At 39.7% G+C, this 20,937-nt stretch overlaps 1 protein-coding gene across 1 annotated transcript in view; it reads left to right on the top strand.

Annotated features, from left to right (window-relative positions):
• Positions 1–20,937, top strand: part of slc30a6 (solute carrier family 30 member 6) — an 80,025-nt gene that overhangs the window by 45,832 nt on the left and 13,256 nt on the right. Inside the window, exons 7-14 of the mRNA XM_042333496.1 lie at positions 1,629–1,709; positions 3,638–3,673; positions 4,130–4,224; positions 13,382–13,430; positions 15,686–15,805; positions 17,134–17,236; positions 17,756–17,803; positions 19,003–19,071. Of these exons, the coding sequence (XP_042189430.1) occupies positions 1,629–1,709; positions 3,638–3,673; positions 4,130–4,224; positions 13,382–13,430; positions 15,686–15,805; positions 17,134–17,236; positions 17,756–17,803; positions 19,003–19,071 (601 nt within the window). The remainder of the gene's footprint in view (positions 1–1,628; positions 1,710–3,637; positions 3,674–4,129; positions 4,225–13,381; positions 13,431–15,685; positions 15,806–17,133; positions 17,237–17,755; positions 17,804–19,002; positions 19,072–20,937) is intronic.

Genomic DNA, 20,937 nt, shown 5'->3' with positions numbered 1-20,937 from the left:
TTGGCTGGACACGAGACCAATGATCCTTCTTTCATTTCTTTCCTCTGGCAACATCATGTGGTACCTTTAGCTTCCATTATGTCATGGTGCTTTGGAGCAACTTTTCCTTGAAAAAAAACATGTGGGGGGTGGGCTGGTGGTGGAGATAAACAGCAGGAAACTAACTGCACCGGGGGATGTGTTCATTTCATCATCAACCTCTGCTTACCGGGCAGCTTCCACAGTCATCTATACAGAGTCGCTTAGTTGCGGATTGTGCATGTTAGCCAGATGCAGCATTTCCCTGCTCTGCCTGCAGTTGCAAACCTACTTCCTGCCAGTACCTTGATATCTTGGTCACATGGAGACCACTGGGTAATCTTCTCAGTGAACCAGAATGTCTGTCTGGCTCCAGTTTGTGCTGTTTAAATATTAAAATCTTTATGGAAGATTGCCAAAAAACACTGCTTCGAGGTTTTTGAAAGGAGGGGAGAAGGGGAAAACTAATCTGAAGACCTTCATTATAATTTTCAGGCTTGTCTGGAGTTTTCTCAGAGTGCTCTGGGGTCTTGCCAACCTGCACCGAAACTCTGAAATTAAATATGTAGTATGTGTACCTCTGAGAGAGTGCACACTCCATACCAGGCAAACGTAAAACATACAGATGTGCAACTCTTAGTAGTTCGGTTTGAAGTCTCTCAAACATAGTGATGGTTTTCTGCATATGTGAAAGCCTCCCCCACCCCACAAAATGTATTTTGCCCAGCTATCTCTAACTGAAAATAACTGAAGTTGGCTGCATTGAAGCGAAGGACATTTTTCTGTGGTGCATAACAATTTTAAAAAAAACTTTTAAAGGGATATGTTTGTTTTACACCTCTTTGAAATTAGAATCTGTTGTAATTTTCTTCCCATTGATTTAACGATTTTTACTGTAGGTATCAGATACAATTTTCAAAGAGAATAGCGTCTTTCCAGAATATGAGAATGCATTTTCTGCTTCACTTCCCTCCACTTTGTGCAAAAGCTACAGCGTCTAATTCCAACGTAGCTCATTTAGAAACTTAAAATTAAAGATAGTTAATTGCATTTACCAAATACCAATAGTCTGAACATGAAATGAGATCTTTATTTTGAATAAGTTAGATATATTTACTCTTCTGGGATGCTGATTTAGGAATCCTCTACATAGTTGGGCTAATAGCTTTGCAAGCAGCCTGTTAATATCAATTTATGTAATTTATTTTTGTCTTTGATGCATCACTGAAAAATGGAATTCAACTAACCCCCTAAAATATGTTGTAGTTTTGTGGTATTGCAAATCAAACTCTGTCAATAGTATGCATCGGTTTTGAAATGTCGCATTAATTTTTGGGGACATTTTGAGGCTGTATTCTAAGATCAATATGTTGATAAACATCCTTTTTTTAAAAAAAAAGCTGCGTGATCTAAAGTTGAAATGTTGAGAGGATCAGTTCTTGTGTTTAGTGAGTCACTGTAATGTCTTACGTATTTCAAGTTAAAACTATTTTAGTCGTGTATTTCAGTCGTTCCTTTTTCTCTTCAGCGCATAGCATATGCCTTGCTGAGAGTCATGTATTGTTTTACAATGGTGACGCTTGTTTTCCTGCCCGATGCTTAAATTTCAGGTTTGAGAGGTTTGAAGTATTAGCAGTGTTCGCTGCCACTGTACTGGCACAGCTCGGGGCTCTCTTTATACTCAAAGAAAGGTAGGAATGTGGCTCTCTTTCCTTTTGATTGACACTTAACATTTTACCGTGAAAGTGTATCCCGGCCTAACATGCATCATTCTAATCAATATTTTATGAATGAGAGAATACAATTGCTCCTTTCAACATTGGAGCAATACTTGGGGAATTTGAGAGTATTTTAGATTCATGCCAAAAGAGAGGGGACATTGGCCATGTGTTTTAACGTTCTGTCGAGATTCAAAATATTTGCGTAAGTAATCAATACTGTGGATGAGATTTTGTAAACAGAAAGCATATAAATTGTATTTGAAATCTATTGGTATTGTTGACATTTTAATTTAAGCTCTAAAGCTGAATGTTACCACAAATATTCTGTCTGATTATTTCTGGAAGTGGTTTCATTAAGAGCAGGTCCTGAAATGTTGAGGAAAACTAAGAATCTCTTGTACAATATTGTACAAGTGTAGTTTTGTACTGTCCAGAACAGCTTTTACTGTGCTCCTCCAAAATGTGTAAATAAAAGACATCATTAACATAATTAAGATAAATCAATAGTGTCTTTAGGATCCAGAGTGGCCCCATCTATAGCAACATCTTCATGAGCCATATTTGTCAATGAATTGTCATCCATGTTTTTTATGTTCCATATTAAAAGAACAATTCTTACCCCCCCTCCCCCGGCGCCCCTCCACTTTTAAAAAATTCTCTATTTTTAGATTTCCCTTGTGTCATTTACTATTGTATGCCCAGGAGACAGGTTACCTGGATACAGTCTTTACTGTAAATTACTGTAATTCTGTCCTCGCCTGATACCCAAACATGCCCTTCCAGCAGGGGATCAATGGAAAGCAAAACCCCAACTGATTATCTCTTTCACCATCTCCCCAATCAGGGCAGTATTTCTAATCTTGTAGAATTTGTGGCTGAGATTAAGTAATGCGGCGCAGACCAGGATTCAAACCTCAGACCTCAATACGTTCCATACATTTAATCCTAAATGGACTGGTATAAAATTGAGTTGTACCAGTGGTCTTTTACTACTTGCTGTAGGATTTTAATTTAGGTCGGGGAAAGAGGACAGTTGTTAAGGGCCCAAAGTAAATTGAACTATCAGTGGAGTTCATTCTCTAAAACTTCCTTCAAATGTGATAGTGTGTGGGCTCCTGAGGTTGTAGTTAACATGCAGTGTTATTTTTAGTGTAATGCAGCAGAAGCCAATCTTTTGTGTTGAGCGTACTCCGCACCTGTCTTTATTTGATGTTTATTTGATGCTGTTTTAGGGGACAGAGTAAAAATCTGTTTAATTTGGCAACATTATTGTTCTCTGCAATATGTGCAAAAGCAGAAAACCTAGATTGCGAAAGTATGTATTCTCTAAATCTTTATACTATATTGTGAATTTAGAGTTACTGTACCATTTCCATCCAATAACTATTACCACGCTCTTAGAGCTTCCTGAGACATTTAATTTCCTCACTTGTCTTCTACATGTTCAACTAATGCTTATGCATCTTTTGTAAGTGGAATAACATTTACACCAGTTATTCAGATAGCTGTCGACACAGATTTGTCAAATATTGTCTCCAGATGTTACCATAATGTGATTTAGAACTGGATAATTAATCATTGTTTAGCGTTGTAATACAAGTTGGACTAAACGTTGAATAGGAGCATTGTGTACCAGAATAAAAGATTGCAAATTATCACTTAACTCAATTCTGAAAATGTAAAATAAAGACCAAATTCAGATTTGTGTGATGTGTGAACGTATGTGCAAATCAATTGTGCAGCTTTATGATTTGAAAGTAGACCATCAATTTGTTCAGGGACACAAATAAATTAATCTAGAATGTGTTGATGAGGAAGAAATTCAAGTATACTATTCCTTTCAGTATCTTTACCTCTGCAACAATTTAATTTTTGTAATCTGACTTCACTTTCCACAGTGTGGAGCGATTTGTGGAGCAGCCTGAGATTCATACGTAAGTTTTAATTTTTTTTACAAATTGGTTATTTAGTAACAGTTTGCAATTTTTTAACCAGACTGAAATATTCTTCATTGTTTTTCTTAATTAAAACTCTTCACTGGTTTGGGTAGTGCAGTTTGGCTGTGTGTTTTGTGGGAAAGAGTGGTATGGCTGATTGGTTAACACTTTAAATCTTAATGAGATCTACAGTTTATATGTTCTTAAAACTCATCCATGTTTTAACGTCATGGGATAGAAGAAATAGATCTGTTGACAGTCTGTCCTTAATAAATTCAAAGTGAGTTCAAACTCTTGGGTTATTTGAAGAGAAATTGTTGAGTTTCAGATGAGTTAATTTTTCACGGGTAATAAATACTAAAAAAAAGTAACATTTTTGGAAATATTACCATTAGATGTTAGAAAGAAATAATGACCTTGCACTATTTGCTAAATGTTTTTTGTATCCGGCAGGGGGCGCCTCCTGGTTGGTACCTTTGTGGCTCTATTCTTCAATTTACTCACCATGCTGTCTTTGAAGAACAAGCCTTTTGCTTACGTGTCTGAAGGTGTGTTCCTGTTCGCAGGCCAACTTCTGGCTTCAACATAGTGACAACTTCTAAGAACACAATGTTTTCTTTGCTGTTAGGCTTTAAGTGACCTAGAGAAAGTCAATTATGCATAGTAAGCAGTCAAAAAGTTATTATGGTGCTTCGTTAACACGTATTGATAACAAAACAATGTCATATTTGAGGGCATTCTGCTCGTGACCAATATGTTTCCGTTCTTCCTGTGGGGAATCCAGTAATGTCCACAAAATGTGTCCTGGATTCATCATATTTAGGAATGTAGTAAAGATTGCACTAGGTGGTCTTTCACTATCATAGACTCCTTTTCACAAGTTAAATAGTTGCAAAGAATTATATATTTGGCTTTTTTCTGTTTTTTTGTTTGACGTTCTCTGTGGAACTGGTTAAAAGGTTTTAGCTGATTTAACATGAGTAGCCTGTCTCTCCAGTAATCCTCTAATTTCAAAGGTTGGTATTAATCGAACTCTCAGATTTACTCAGTAACAATTCCAAGCTAGTTTCCTGGACCATCACCACTCGGTATCAGTATTTGGCTTTTCAAAATCATATTTATTTTGCTTTCATTTCTTCTAAAATACATCTCTGAGAGTAAGACAAATCCCTCCCCTTTTTGCTATCAATTATAGATATACTGCAAATGCCGAAATGCTGTATCGTTCTGCCATTATCTCCAATTCTCTTTAACATCTACCAAAAGCAGTTCAATAAAAAGGATCCATGCAGATAATGCATACAGTATTACAGCGTGCTGAGCTTAAAAACCTTTTCAAAGTTTTCAATATGCAGTACTGTAAAAAGCTAGCATTATTTCCTCCTGGTTGTTTGAGGGACTTTGCTGTGGTCAAAAAGGTTGCCATGTTCATTTATACAAGTAATTAATTACTATCAAGTGCTTGGAGACATTTCAACCTTCAGTTTAATTAATTCAAGATGAATGTAACCTAATAATGCAGAGCTCCCATCTAACAGGAGACAACTTCTGACCTTGGGCTACCAAGGAAGGAGGTTTTTTACTCTTCTGGCAGTATTCATAATTGCTGACCATATATTAAAGATATCACTGTAGAGTATGATCTGAAGGTGGAAAAACAAAGTTATCTTGACCCTTGGGACTGATACCTATTAAAAATGAACAAGCTTAAATTTACAAATGTGAAATTGTAGTCAAAGTGTTGCTGATCAGCCTTGGCTCTGTCATTCTTCCTCTCCCTGGGCTGACAAGACCGTCACCTACTCCTTTATCACAGTCTCAATTATTGTATTGTTTGCCAGACTCCGCAGCTCTTCCTTACAATAGCTGCAGACCGTCCAGAACTCTCTAGTCCATGTCCTCACCTGCACCTGCTCTGTGACACTATCAACCCATCCGTAATTGGTTCCACTAGCTCCTCATCGCCCAGCAATTGAATATATCCTTGTCCTCATGTTTCCCACAGCCTCACCCCATGACCTCCTGCAACCACATTGCTCCAGCAGCTGCCTCTGCTCAGCTAACATTGGCCTGCTTCATTCCCTTGCTCAATTTGCTCCACCATCATTTCAACCAGGTATAATGTTGAAATGTCTCCAAGGGCTTCATAGTAATTAATGACTTTTATAAGCGAATATGGCAACCTTTTTGAGTCCCTCAAGCACCATGAGGTGAAAAAACAATTAATCATGAGGAGGGCAGGGTACTGGGAGAAACTCCCTTCCCTTTTAATATTATAATAATTCTTATATTTGCAAAGTGTCTATAACGTAGAAACGTCTCAAAATACTTCAAGTAATTTGTAGGCAAGTGCTGCAGAAATGAATCAGTAATGACAATGAGATAAATGAGCAGGAGATGCTCCTTTGTCATGCTTGAATGTCAACTTAACAGCAGATGGGACCTCAATTTAATGTCTGAAGAACAGCACCTCTGACAATGCAGAACTCTCCCATCACTGCACTGGCATGTTAGCCTAGATTGTGATCCCAAAGTCCTGACATGTTGGCATGCAGTTTAAAGAATTGCATAGGAGTCCTTTCTAAAAAATTGCATTGCAGCAGAAAAACATATCTTAAAAAGCTACAATCATGAAACAGACTGATTTGTTAATTTCTCAATGTGGTAATAAGAATACAACATTACTGCTGGCATTTGGTTTATTATGCCAAAACCATCTAAAAGTGCATCACATACAACACAAGTTACGTTAAAACGTAGCTCCTGTTTTCTAAGCAAGTGCAGAAGATCCCCTACAAACAGCAATTAAGCCCAAAATAATAATAAATAATAATAATAAAGCATATGTCCCACACTACACCTCCTCCTAAGAAAAGGCCCCACCCCAGTCATCCAATATTACCAATCAAAGTGCAAGACCCTCGTCATGTGGATCTGTACGTACCTTATAACTTGATCATATAATGTATGCTTTCATCTCAACTTAGTGCATGAGTCTTGTACAAGGTGGCCTTTGTTATTACGTGCCCCCGTTTAGTGATGGTCTGCTTATAGGAAGGATGTAATAATAATAATAATCCTTGCATTTGATATAGAAAATATCTGTGGCTCTCTCTGCATGTGCATTTTGCAGGAAGCGACACAAACAACAAACTGACAACCCAGAAGGTAGTGTTTTTTTTGTGTGCTTTGTTTTAATGTTGAAGTCTGTGTTTCTGGTCCCAGACCACCACACTGTAGTAGAGTTGCCCTGTACAACTCTATGAAAGAAAACTGCAAACTCTTTGGTGCTGTTAATTAATTTTAACCCCGAAAAGCATGCCATGATTATCAGATGAGCCAATCTCACTGCTACTTTATCGTGATCTCAAGTACGACCTTTAATTGAACCCAGCTTGCATTACCCGAGTGGCTATTCACCACAATGCTAAATGTCATCTTGCAAGGAATTAAACCAGGTAATAGTGAGCATGAGATCTTTGAACTTTTCAAACCCATCTCACATACCAGTGCCTGGCAGTAAAACACAGTTTAGCAAATGTGGTCAGATTTAAGTGTGCAAAAAAAAGACTTGTTTTGAAGACTTGATGGTCTTGTTTTTGGACTTGAAGCCTTTTTTTCCCCTTCTATGGCTTCCCATTGTTTCCACTCTGAATTGATTGGCAGTTTTGACAATGGAGGTTCATGAAGAAACAGTAAACCGCTTCACAGCTGCAAAGACGCTGCTGGTGAATTTAACAACATGTGAAAATACAACCAGATTCAATCTGTTTTGTTGGCAGATAACAATTCTCCCCAACATCTCATGAATATTTTAACATCAGGGTGACAGTCAGTTTAGGAGCATACATTCAGCTATTGGAAGCTTTATAAAATGGACTTTCCATGGGTCTAAACAAGTCACAACAGCAGTTTGAAATCGCAAGGTCAGTTTGTCATAAACTATTAGGCACACTTCAGTAATTATATCTTGGAGTTGATATCTTTCGATCAAGAGAAAACGGTGTGATATTTCTAATAATTGATTTGTGATAAATTTAATGAGATAAAGTGAGTTTTATTTAGGAACTTATAAATATTTGTCATGGTTAATCAATACAGTACTTTAAAAAAAATCTATTTATTAATTCTGGATTATTTTGAGGGGCAAAATTAATTTATTGAGAAGGTAACTTGGAAATGTTGCCCACAGGTAGTTAGAATATTAATTGAAGAATTTTACCTTTGTAGGAGCTCACTAACTGCTCACTAACTTTTGGTCAAGTGTCTGAATTGAAACCATTAACTTGTTAAAATGACACTAGCACAAATCCTCCAGCACACCATTAGCCAAGCTAAATTGAGTTTGGTTCAGGAGCTTATAAATATGTGTGTCAGCCTGGCTCAGTTGAAAGCACTTTCACTTCTGAGTCAGAAGTTTGAGGGTTCAAGCCCCACATCAGGACGTGGAACCCATATAGACTATGCGCCGATGGAATGCTCTCCAATGGAATGCTATGGGTGTGCTGCATTGGTGGAGGTGCCTTCCTCCTGGTAGTCCCTGAAATTCTGGAATTTCCTGCCTCAATCCCTCGGCCTTGCTCCTCCTGGACACCGGTAGACACTCCGTTCTCTTTTCAAATAGTTCCATGAGATCTTTAACATCCAACTAAACAGACAAACGGGACCTTAGTAAAATGTCTCATCTGAAGGACGCACTTCCAACATTGCAACACAGCACTTCACTGGAATGTCAGCTTAAGACTATGTGATTCCAAAGGTAGTACCTTTGGAATCATAACAGCATGCTCTTCCCCCTAAAATATTTTTTTTTAAAAAACATGTACAGTATAAACTTCCCTATTTGGAATGTCTGGCATTTCCATTATTTTGGTAGAAATTCACAACTCTCTTGGTTGCAAGTATTGTATTTCACCAGTTGAGAGCTGTTGCTTCCTGTTCACTTGAGAAGCACGCTTTCCATTTTAGATAGTTTCAAAACTGTCAATCATAGCTATGGATGGTACTCCAGCATTTTATCTGAGGATCTGAAAAGGAGCAACGTGTGCTCGCTGTTGGAGTTGCTGAAACTCCATTGTTGCTTTTTAACTATTAAAGTAGTTCAATATGCTTGCTCTATAACCAGATCAATTTTGTATGCACAGAAGCTCAGTCCTTATCTTAAGATATTAATTTTGCTTCATTGTGATCTTGTCTTTAAAGCAGTCTTGCATATTGATACTGCAATGTATTATGCCACATAACAGTGGCTTGTGAGTTCATGGCTTGTGCTCTCTATAAACTATGAGCCTCTGCTCGTCACCTTCTAGTGAAACCAAGATCGAGAGTGGCTAAGAGAAAAAATCTGTTTTTCTTGACCCATCTAAACAGAGCTAATTAATGTATAATTCAGTTTCATGTTTATTCTTCATGTGTGAGCCTTCACAGTTGGTAATTTGATTCGGTTCCCTGCATAGTTGAACTTGAGCCTAATTTCTATACATGTGTTTCCAGCTGATATTGCTGAGCAATAATTGGGAGTGAAAACCCTGTTAATGTATTTTCCTCCATTCCTGAGCATGAGGATACAGTGATTGCCCACTGTTGCCTCGACCAAGATTTGGGCCAAATGTTCAGTATAATTGAAGGCTGGAATAGTGTTTGTACAAAGAGCCCTGCTCCTGGCTCCTACCTTGAGTAACGTAGTGAGTGCAAATCTCATTGGACTCTCCACCAGACTTTGCTCAAAGCACTCAGAACGTGAGCAATTTTAAGAAATATTTTTAATTAACGAATTTCACCACCAAAATGTTTATATTAAAATGCAGATATTTGATTTTAGTTAAAATGACACTATCACAATCCAAGGTGTGCCAAGATGTTCAGAACCCCAAGATCATGTGTGTGGATTTTTTTTGTTTGTTCTTGAATCAAAGTAATGTAGAGTGTGGGGAGAAAGGTATACAAAGTGGGAGGAATAGATCGAGTTCTCTACCCCCTCCTCGCTCCATCCCTTCCCTCCCCTCACCCTGACAATTTCCCCCCTGCTCGGGTCCTGACCCAACTGTCCAGCGCCTTGGGACGTCCTCCCGATGTAAAAGGCGCTCTATAAATGAAATCTTGTTGTTGGTGTTGTTGAGTTCCTTCTCTGGACTGCTATGCTGCCAAATACAAAGTGGTTTCACTCCTGGTAATAATTGATTTTGTGCCTTATCACGTCTTCAAGACAATGGTAGTGTAAACATTGGTCTTCATGGCTCAATGCTGCACCATGTGATGCAATTACCCATGGAGTTGTGGGAAGACTTGAAATCTTCCATTAGATTTGACATCCAATCAATCCAGTAAGCAATTTAAGATGAGCTTTCTTTTGATTGATGTTTTGAAAAGTAACAAATGAAAGTGAACAGCTTTTAACTTAGTCTCAACAGCCACAAGTCTACAGCGAGCCTGATTACATCTGTACCTGGTCAAGCTGTTTTTGATGGGCAATGTCTCATTTACATTTTCATAGCAGGACAACTTCAAATAGAAAGATCAAGCCACAGTTTTAATGTTTGTTGAACGGATTTTATTGTAAAAATATTTGAGCTCTTTGTTTAGTTGTCCAGTATACCATACAGAGCTGTAATGCATCTTCTGCTTATATAATAACTTCACAGGAATTTTTCAGAATCCCCTTCGTACAGACATGTGTTTAGATTTCAACAAAATATGACATTGATGGTATTAACCTGTATATTGTTGTCTTCAAGGCCCTTGCATCATCAAACATCCTATCCCTTTGGCCTTCCACCCGCGGAGATCCTGAAGCAGCTGTCCAGCTGCTCCATGATCGCCATTCCTCCACCTTCAACTCCCTCGTCCTCCTGAAATCCAGGACCATCTCCAAGCCCACCCGATCCCCCTGGTACAACAGCCATTTCCACCGCCTAAAAACCCAAACCCGGCTGCTCGAGCGCAGATGATGGTAAACTGGCCTGACAGTCCACCGCTAACTGTGGCTCGAGCATCTCCACAGCTACCGCCATTCTTTGAAACGCGCAAAAACGGCCTTCTATTCCAACATCATCTTGGAGGCTAAACACAACCCTAAAATCCTTTTTTCCACCACCCACTACATCCTCTGTCCCCACCTCAGGCCTCCTCAATCTTCATATCAAATGCCAAGTGCGAGGAAATCATGGACTTCTTTTCATCTAAAATTCACAACATCCACCAGGCAGCCTCATCCACCTGCATCTTGTCACCCACCACCACCCCCTCTCTGTCCCCCTCACCCTCCCCATCATCTGCTCCTTCTACCATCCCCATTCTACATTCCTTCCCCACATCTCTCCCTCCTCCCTCTCGCCCACCATCACCTCCACCTGCTGCCTCGACCCCCTCCCCACCAACTTGCTGGTCATACAGCTCCCCCTCCTCTGCCCACTACTGGCTGATGTCATCAATCAGTCCCTCTCCTTTGGATCAGGCCCTGCCCCCCTCAACACTGCTGTCATCACCCCCCTCTTCAAGAAACCTTCCCTTGATCCCTCAAACCCCAGCCACTACCGCCCCATTTCTAACCTGCCCTTCCTCGCAAAAGTCTTAGAATGCGTTGTTGCCAATCAACTTCGCAAACACCTCTCCTCCCACTCCCTCTTCGAACCCCTCCAGTCCGGTTTCCGCCCACAGTACAGAGACTGCACTTGTGAAAGTCACAAACAACATCCTCTCTATCTATGACCAGGGCTCCCTCTGCCTCCTTGTCCTCCTGGACCTCTCCGTGGTGTTCGACACAGTCGATCACGCCATCCTGTTCCACCGTCTTTCCTCTGTCATCCACCTCAGTGGGACCGCACTCGCCTGGTTCGAGTCCTACCTCACAAACCGCCAGCAGTAGATCTGGACAAACGGCTTCTCCTCCCACTCTCACCCGGTCATCTGTGAGGTATCCCAAGGATCCATCCTTGGCCCCCTCCTCTTTCTGATCTACATGCTCCCTCTTGGGGATGTCATCCGCAGACATGGGGTACATTTCCACATGTACGCGGACGACACCCAACTCTATTTTTCCACCTCTCTTTGCGACCCTCAGTCCCCTGATATTCTGTCAGCCTGCCTGTCAGATTTTAGGGGCTGGATGAGTACAAATTTCCTTCAGCTGAACATTGACAAGACAGAAGCCATACTCTTTGGCCCTCGTCAAAGTCTAAAATCTCACGGCTCTCACCTCCTCCACCTACCAAACCTCCCCCTAAAACTCTCCGAATCTGTACACAACCTAGGCCCAATTATCCTTCCTCCCCCACATCCGGTCCCTCACCAGCATCGCCTTCTTCCACCTCCGACGCATCGCCCTCCTCTGCAAATACCTCTCTCCGAAAGCCACTGAAACCCTGGTCCATGCCTTTGTCACCTCTTGGCTGGACTATTCTAACGCCCTCCTCGCCAGTCTCCCATCCATTACCACGCATAAAATTCAGATCATTCAAAACCCACATTCTTACCCGCACCAAACTCCGCTCCCCAATCACCCCAGTCCTTGCCAGACTGCACTGGCTGCCTGTCCCAGAGAGGATCGACTTCAGGATCCTCACCCTTGTATTCAAGTCCTTGCACTCCTCTGCACACCTCTACCTCTCTGACCTCTCTCCTCAAACCAGTACCCGTTGCCTTCGTTCCTCCGGGTCTGGCCTCCTCCTCGTCCCCCGAGTCCTCCGCTCCACCCTTGGCGGCCATGCCTTCAGCCACTATGCCCCGAGGCTCTGGAATTCCCTTCCTCACTCCCTTCGTCTCACTCCCTCTCTTCCTATTTTCAGGTCTCTGCTGAAGACCTTTCTCTTCGACCGTGCCTTTGATCACCTTCCTCCCCTCCCCCTGGCTCGGCGGCGGGATCCATTACTGTAAAGCGCTCTGAGGCGCCATCCAGCGTGGAGGGTGCTATATAAATTCAAGTTGTTGTTGTTCTTTCCCTCTCCCTTCTTGACCAAAATAGTCAAAAGAAATGATTGGGAGTGTGGGGAACGAAATAATAGCAAGTATAATATTGAAATGAAAGAAAGATGTTCTGAAGCGGTCATGCTGCGTGTTGTGCTGTGTGTTCTATTAGAGTTTGTGGGTACTTGTATGTTGGCGATATTACATCTGTGTCATGAGAAGCAGTTGCCAAATGGACACTTCTTCACAGGGAGGGTGAGTTACCTGCAGTAACATGTTCATCCTCTCTGACATTTGCTGGTGTGACCTCGCCAAACACCTGCACAGGTCACTAGCCACCGCTTGAGATAGAAAGAGGGTGAATCCTTACCAGAGTAAGAAATTTGGTGTTTGAGTAATAGTTCATCTTTTCAGACTAAGTATACTTACATTTTCATTGTGTGTGGGTGATAATTCTGTTTATATCTAATTTGTTTCATTCAGCTTTAAGGTAGACATTGGAGACTATATCCAAATTCAGTTGCTTCCATTGCATTTGATTAGATTTAAAAGTACAGTAAGCCTGCTTTGAAGGGGGATCCTTTATGAATCAATACAGTCCTGTAGTAATGAGTTGGTTTCTCGGCAATCAATAACAACAAAAAAGAACATTTAACCTCTCTATATTGGGAAACAAAGACTTTTTTTTGTTATATATAGTATCAACGTATGGTATATTGCATTAGATCTGTAATGCTTCAGGGTGTTCATTTAAGGATAACAATAGAACAAGAAATGTAATGGACCTTCCTGCTGTCATTACAGCTGCTAGTACAAGCTGGCTTCAGGAACACGTTGCTGATCTAAGTCGAAGGTAAGAGGGATTGGACATTTATCATTTATCTTTATGAACCCTAAAAGGCTGGAAATCGATGTGAAGCTGGTCCTCTCATTAAATTAGTTCTTCTGACACTTTATGTGGGTACTCATCACATTAGTTTTGTGATATTTTTGGTACAAATGCATTTGCAAGCTGGCAACTATAACTGAGGGTTTTTGTCCAGGTGGTTGGGTTTGTGGAAGCAGGTAATTTGAGTGGAGTGCCTGTAGCCATTCTATGCCTGGTGTAAGGTCTCCACGCCACAAAAGAAGTCATTGTGCCGAAAGCAGTAATTTAACCCTTCTTCAAATTAAATACCCCGATCTTACTACAAGATGCCAAATTAGACGTTTTTGAAACGGCTGAAGGGTAATTGTTGCTGTAATTTGTCCTTTCCTCACAATTGGACAGATTGTTGTGATTTAGATGAAGATTAACCTTGTTGAGTAGGGGTGTATCAGCTGATCCTATGATGTCCCTGTGGATTGCACTTTTCAAAACTGCCTGATAAAGATCAATCGTTCAAGTACTGCGTGCTGTGGTCACTAACATGTTTCTTGAGCCAGGCAATGATCTGTAATTAAAAGACCTGCTTTTAACATTGGTTTCTATTAAATGGCCACTATACGTGCATATAGTATTGTGCAAACCCAGTTGCTATTACCAGACTATCGAGAATGATACATTGCAAAATGATGTTCATCATTACTGTCTAATGTAACAGCCAGTACTAAACATTGACAATATGAGCCAATAGGCTGAGTTAGTGCATATTAAGCTGCTACATTTAGCATCATGAAGAATTTCTAGCCAAAATATTTATTTTGCAAAAAATGACCACAAATTATTTTGCATCGACATTTACTGATTACTTAATAGTTTTTCATCATTAAGTACCAATGTTGGTGTTGTGTTGGAAGTGCTGGATTTTCAATTTGGAACATCATTGTACCTCAAGAAATGTGTCATGCCAATCCGCAAAAACACCTCTATAACATAGAAGTAGATCGAAAAGTTCCCAAGGCTCAGTGTTGCTCATTTCTAGTTACTGGCAGGAGTCATTATTCATGAATCCAAGTAGTAGCTCCTGCATTTTCAGCCACATTGCCATTAATGATGCACTAATGATAAGAAGCACAGTGCCTATTGACTTTTACACTGCTTGTCACTTAAAAAGGATTCCAAACTGAATATGATCAGATTATATGGTTATTAAAAAAAAGAATACTCTGCAGTCATTTCAAGGCTGTAATTTCATCTTGTAGTTCGGATGACAGTAATATACCACTTAAAGCTTCACTCTTCAATTTATTGCATAATCCATAGCCCTTGGATCAGATAGCTGCCTTTTAATCACTCCCAGGCATCTATTCTCCATTACCTTGCTGGTGAAGGGGTGGGGGCGGATAATATTTTATACAATAGNTTTTACACTCCCAAGAATATTTGTGATTTACATGCTTGTCATACTGACTGCAAATGTGTTCAAATCTGCTAAATTTGGCCAAGAAGGTAGATTAATGTGGTTGTCTGTCTGGAGATGTCTGGCAGGAGATGTCTGGCAGGTGGTGTGTGGGTGGGGGAGAGAGGAAGAGTCTACATCTGTGCAGGAGGGGTGATGTCTGTCGGTGAGGGGGCAGAATCTCGTGGGGGTGGGGGGAATATGTGTCTGTACAGAAGGGATTGTTCAGAGGAGCGAAAAAAAAGGATATTTTAAAACATTTTTGTTCAACTCTACCTTTTTGGCCAGTGCAGTGACAAAACCTGCTAAGGCACTGTTGTGCTGTGTCAGTACATAGGATTTTGTTTGCAATACATTAAAAAAGTCACTGCAATCTCTCTCTCTCTCTCTCTCAGTCAAGCTATTGTTAGGTGGGCTGGTTGGTAGCCAGGTAGTTGTTGCAGGAAAAGGGAGAAATTGGAGAGGGAGTTATGTGGGCTGTTCTTGCGTACCACTTTGTCAGTGTTTCTACAATAGTTCTTAGGTCTCAATAAATTGCTATTATTCTGCAAGGACAAGTAGTAGAACACCAGTTATCTGCATGACAACTACTTGCATGTCCACTTCAGACCACAATGCTGTAGTGAACTGTGAGCTACTGGCCATAAAGTCCAGTTGTTATTAGAGTTCAGATGTAATGATGCAGAGTAAGGGAAAAAGGCATGCACTGTGTGATACTTTCGTGACAGTGGGATAAGTCTTTAGTCTTTTCATAAACGGGTCCTAATCATGCATTTTACCTTTCCAGTTTATGTGGGATAATTCCCAGTTTAAGCAGCATTTTGCTTCCTCGTATGAATCCGTTTGTGCTGATTGACCTGGCGGGGGCCGTGGCACTCTGCATCACCTACATGCTGATTGAAATAAAGTACGTGACCTTCATTATAAATATGTAATTTATCTGAACTTTGACAGAATTGATAAGCGATTTGACTATTTGAACAAGATACGAGGAGAAATTGCATCTGGTTCTAGATTTACATGTAACATTTCAGAGAGTCCAGAAGTCGGCAAATATTCAAATATACCCTTAATTTTATTTGTGTGAGCATTTGTACAGTAGTTGCATTCTCGTCTCTGAGTCACAGGGTTATGGGTTCAAGCCCTATTTTGAAACTTGGAACTTGTATAGTCTAAGCTAACATTTGAATGCAGTACTGGGGTGTTGCCTGTTGGATAATAATCCTTGCATTTGATATAACACCTTATCGTGTCTTCGAGATGTCTCAAAGCGCTTCACAGGATACACTGTGAAGTGTAGTGACTGTGTGTTTAGTGGGCCAAACGCGGCAACCGATTGATGAGATGAGACCTTAAACAGAGGTCCCGTCTGCATGTTCACGTAGACATTAAAGATCCCATAGCATTATTTAAAAAGAGAAGTGAGTTTCTCTTGGTTTGCTGGCCAATAAATAGCCTCCCCTCACACCACCACCCCCCAGTTAAAATTGGTCATTCATTTCATGAATGAAATTGCTGTGCGCAAATTGGCCACTACATGCGCTCACAAAATACACACAGTCACTGCCCTTTACAGTATATCCTGTGAAGTGCTTTGGGCCATCCTCCTGACATGAATGGCTCTATACCAATCTAGGGATTATTATTTTTACTTTTTAATTTTGAAGCTCGTTTTCAGTAAATTCTTTTAGGAATTACAAAATTAACACTGAATTCAGTAATTTGCTAAATTCTAGAACATAAAAAATGCTACATAAATAGAGTACTGTATATTTAGACAGAGGTGGAAAATCTCTGTGAAAGTACAAGAAATCGTGAAAATTAATTGTCTCTTAATGCACATCAGCATTTGCCTGTGGAGTTTGTCTAATGGAGATGCTGTAGATTTCTATATATAAATATTTTGTTATTTGAGACCAGCATTTTGTGCAAGAGTCTTAATATGTTCATAATTGTTTCAAAACTATAACCATATTTTGAGATATCTTTTCCAGATACAAATTTTTGAAAAATAAAGTTAATTTCCCATCTTATCACTTCCACCACCTGTTTACTTTCCATTTAACTGTGAGCACGATTATCCTGAGACACAATGATATTTCTTTTCGGACTAACAAAATGGGTAGTGCAGTATTCATAATAATTTAAATGCTTTATAATCTGAAATGGAAAATGTACAAGTCTGTATTACTGCCCTCTACTCATCAACGTTTTTTTTCCCACCTCTGTTCCCAGTAATTATTTTTCAGTTGACACCGCCTCAGCTATAGCCATTGCTGTTATGACCTTTGGTACCATGTATCCGATGAGTGTTTACAGTGGAAAGGTGCTGCTTCAGGTAGGAAAGCTCTTATCTGATACAGTTTGAATCCCTTGACAGTAGAAAAGCAGTGTCAATGACCTGGATCTGAGATTTGCCAAACAGGCAGTTGTATTGATATAGCCTTTAGCTCAAGAAATCAAAGGAAGGACGTGTTGATGACTTGAATCCTTTTACATTCATCCATGTTTACTGTTGACCAACATGGTCAAAGGGTTGAGGCCCAGAGCTTTTCTGCCACTTGAGGTTTGGTGTGGTTTTTTTCTGTCATTGGCCAGCAAGAGTGAGCAATTTCTTCACAGGATGAGGGATGAGCTGACGCTAACTCACTCCCCTGCTTGTGATTGTTTATTAACTGGACATAACGTGGAGAAATTGGCCTTGGAGATGTGTATAGTAGTCAACCAGCTCTTGAAGGAGCAAAAGTGAGGGGAAATGTCTTTCCTTCACCAAATGAGCAGAACTAATACATAGGATATAAATTATACTGTTGTAACCTGAAAGTTTGAAAAAAAATTTTAAAACTGTTTTCTGCAGACGACACCTTCTCATGTGATTGGCCAACTGGACAAGCTTTTAAGAGAGGTATGTATCCATGATACTTGGGGTACACATACATACACTCCCAAGTCCTTTTCTGTCTCTGGCGTTTTGCAGGTCACTTAGCTTTATACTAGACTCATAGTCATTTGCTATATGTATCTGTTCCCTTTAATAAACATTATACTGATCCTGAAGGCCAGCAGTTCAAGAGAGATTTGCAAGGTCAGTTAAATCACTAGTATCTACTGGAAAGCTGGCTTACTTTTTGCAGTAACTTCACCTTGTTCATGCCACTGGTAAAATATAGTTTTTGGACCCAGCCTATTGACTTGAAAGAATATGACACATTTTGGTTTGGTTGTGTCGAGAGTAAACCAAACTATCGATATCAAAACTATCCTGAATTAATATGGTTTTAGAATGTAAACTGTTGCAGAACCTACTGTCAAGAGAATTACATTTTACTTGCAAATGTTAGATCTTTATTTGGAAATTTGGAACTTTAAATTGAAATAGTGGATTAAATAACAGTTAAATAATGGTTGGTGTATAGCGCAGTTTTCCCAGTGATATGAAAGGGAATCACACTGGAGACCACCTGGTTTTGGCAGCACCTCAATTCATGCTGCTGCAGTATAAACACAGCTGTTGAGAGTCAACTAGAGCTCCACTGACAAATGGTCCCTTGAATGATGTGGCCACTCCAGTGAAATGTTTAAGAAATCTTACGGAGTAATGTTTTTAAAAAATTTGTTAAACTCCAGTCAGTGCTCCATGAATGCATTTAGCTGTGTGCACAGAGAACTCTCATCAGCCCCAGTCAATAAAGCAGGCTTCGAAATCTATTCACTGTTCAAAATTTTGACCGGTGATCGATCCTCTTAATGCATTGATGCCCAGATAAGTAAATGGTGACTTGTAGCAATGCATTACCAATCAAATTAAGTCAGATTAAATTCACATGCATATGCTTTACAAATATAAATACAATAATACAAATAAGAGTTGGTATTTTGACAGCATGGCAATCTATATAGAAATGCTCATTCTGAACCCAGAACATGTAATATCTGTCACCAGTAAGCTTCAGTGCAGATATAATTTGTGAAGTTCTGCTGTGGTATGTTAATAGCAACCAAATCTTTCTGTTACCTTATCTTGTACAGTTTAGAAGTACCGGATGTCCTGTGAAGTAAACTTTAAACATTCTGCAGACTAATGCCTTAATTTTACTGTTTCAGGTTTCCACTCTGGATGGTGTCCTCGAAGTGCGGAACGAGCATTTTTGGACCCTGGGATTTGGAACTCTGGTATGTTCTTTGGCTTGTCGCAACATGCTGAGTGCTCCTGTAACACAATCCTTGTTTGTCATTCATTCATATCGATATGTGGGTGGCCATTGATGGTATAATGCAGCTGGATCAGTTGCTGATTTATACTGTTGGAAAGTTAATGTTCTGTAACATCTGGTGATATCATTTTAACTGATAATTCTGTTAGTTGATACCTGAATATCCTGAGTATGCCATATTGCCTCATCTCTCTTCCTAGGGCAAAATTTGGCAGTGTCCAAATGTTGCAAAAATATTCCTTATTGAATTTCAAGTCGTATTGAATGCTTGCACGTATCATTGAAAACCCTATTGGCTGCACTGTCAATTGAGCTTAGAGACACACAGCAAGCCATGAACTCAGTATACTTTCTATAGCAGAGTTTGTGGACAGGAGCATATAACTATTACTATGACAGCCTTCAATTTCAAATGAAATGTGTTTAAAGGCCTACATACTGCAGATAACATGGCTTTCTTCTATAAAGTAAATTTCCATGGTTCTAGGTGGCCTACATGCTGCAAGATGTGCAAATGTATCTTTATGTGTGAGATGCCAGTGCATTTTTCTTTTGCCTTTGATATTTGTAGGTCTTTTGCATGATGGTGGTTTGTTTTGAAGATGTTAAATTGTTCAAATAGAAATTATTCTGCAAATCGCTTGTACCTCGAGTGAAAGAAAGAATTTACATTTTACAGCATTTCATAATAATAAGATGTCTAATAATAATAATAATCCTTGCATTTGATATAGGGCGTTATCATGGGGTTGAGATGAGGTTGAGACATCTCAAAGAGCTTCACAGAATATATTGCAAAATGGATTGAATGTATCTTTTGTGGACCAACATCTCTTATCACCTTATTAATAACTAACTGTAGTGACCTTTATTGTAAGTCAGAACCTCTTATAACATACCATCATGTGTGCTAACTATTTTCAAGGACAGTGGAGCTCTTGCAGAAGCATTTTTATTGTGAATTTATAGCTGCAAGCTTGTATCCATCTTTTTAATATGTTTAATTTTCCCAGTGCCTTACATTTTCCAATTTAGGCAATTTCTTTGCCTTCCTTCCTGCTATGATTTTAGTGATGTGCCACTTCAGAAATGCACCACTATGGCAGCCAATTTGTGTGCAGCCATGATGTAAGTAAACAGTTTTATTATGATCTGAAAGATTGTTACCCAGGACACTTGGAGGAACTTTCCCTGTCATGAAATCTTTTAACATCCATCAGCCAAACGATCCCTTGGTTCAAAATCACATGAGGGTTTGCACCTCTCTCAATGTAGCGCTTCCCCTCGTACTGTACTGGAGTATTGGCCTGTGAGCTCATAGACTATGAAGGGCTCACGGAGCTCAAAATCCTAATGTGGGGTTCAAACACACAAACCTTCTGACTCTGATACAGAACTGTGACCAACTGAACAAGGCTGACACCTGTAAAGTGCTTTTGACACATTTTTAGATGGTAAAGCACTTTAAAAGTTCCTTTTTCCCTTTTAGCCTGCTTTCCAATAATGTATTAAACACAGATTAGGACTCTTAAGATTAATTAAGATGTCAAACTAGTTACTCTTATTTCCATCCACCAAGTGGCTTGTTAATCTTTTCAGCATTTCTAAAATGCAACGTCTCAGTGCACCAAAATAATCTGGTATAAGTAAAGTAATCCTGGGCAAGACAACCTGTTGTTGGTAATTGATTGCTGGATTTATTCAGCTCCACCATGGGTATGAGCAGCCCACTTGCTGTTTCATTGTCTAAGAAAGAGCTTTTCTACATTTAATTTTGTAAAATATTTAATGGACATTGCAGAAGTCAAGTGCTGAAATTTGCATT

The sequence above is a fragment of the Callorhinchus milii genome, unplaced genomic scaffold, assembly GCF_018977255.1.
Source record: "Callorhinchus milii isolate IMCB2004 unplaced genomic scaffold, IMCB_Cmil_1.0 Scaffold3, whole genome shotgun sequence".
Taxonomy (NCBI): Eukaryota; Metazoa; Chordata; class Chondrichthyes; order Chimaeriformes; family Callorhinchidae; genus Callorhinchus; species Callorhinchus milii.
This window is presented reverse-complemented; position numbering and strand designations above follow the sequence as displayed.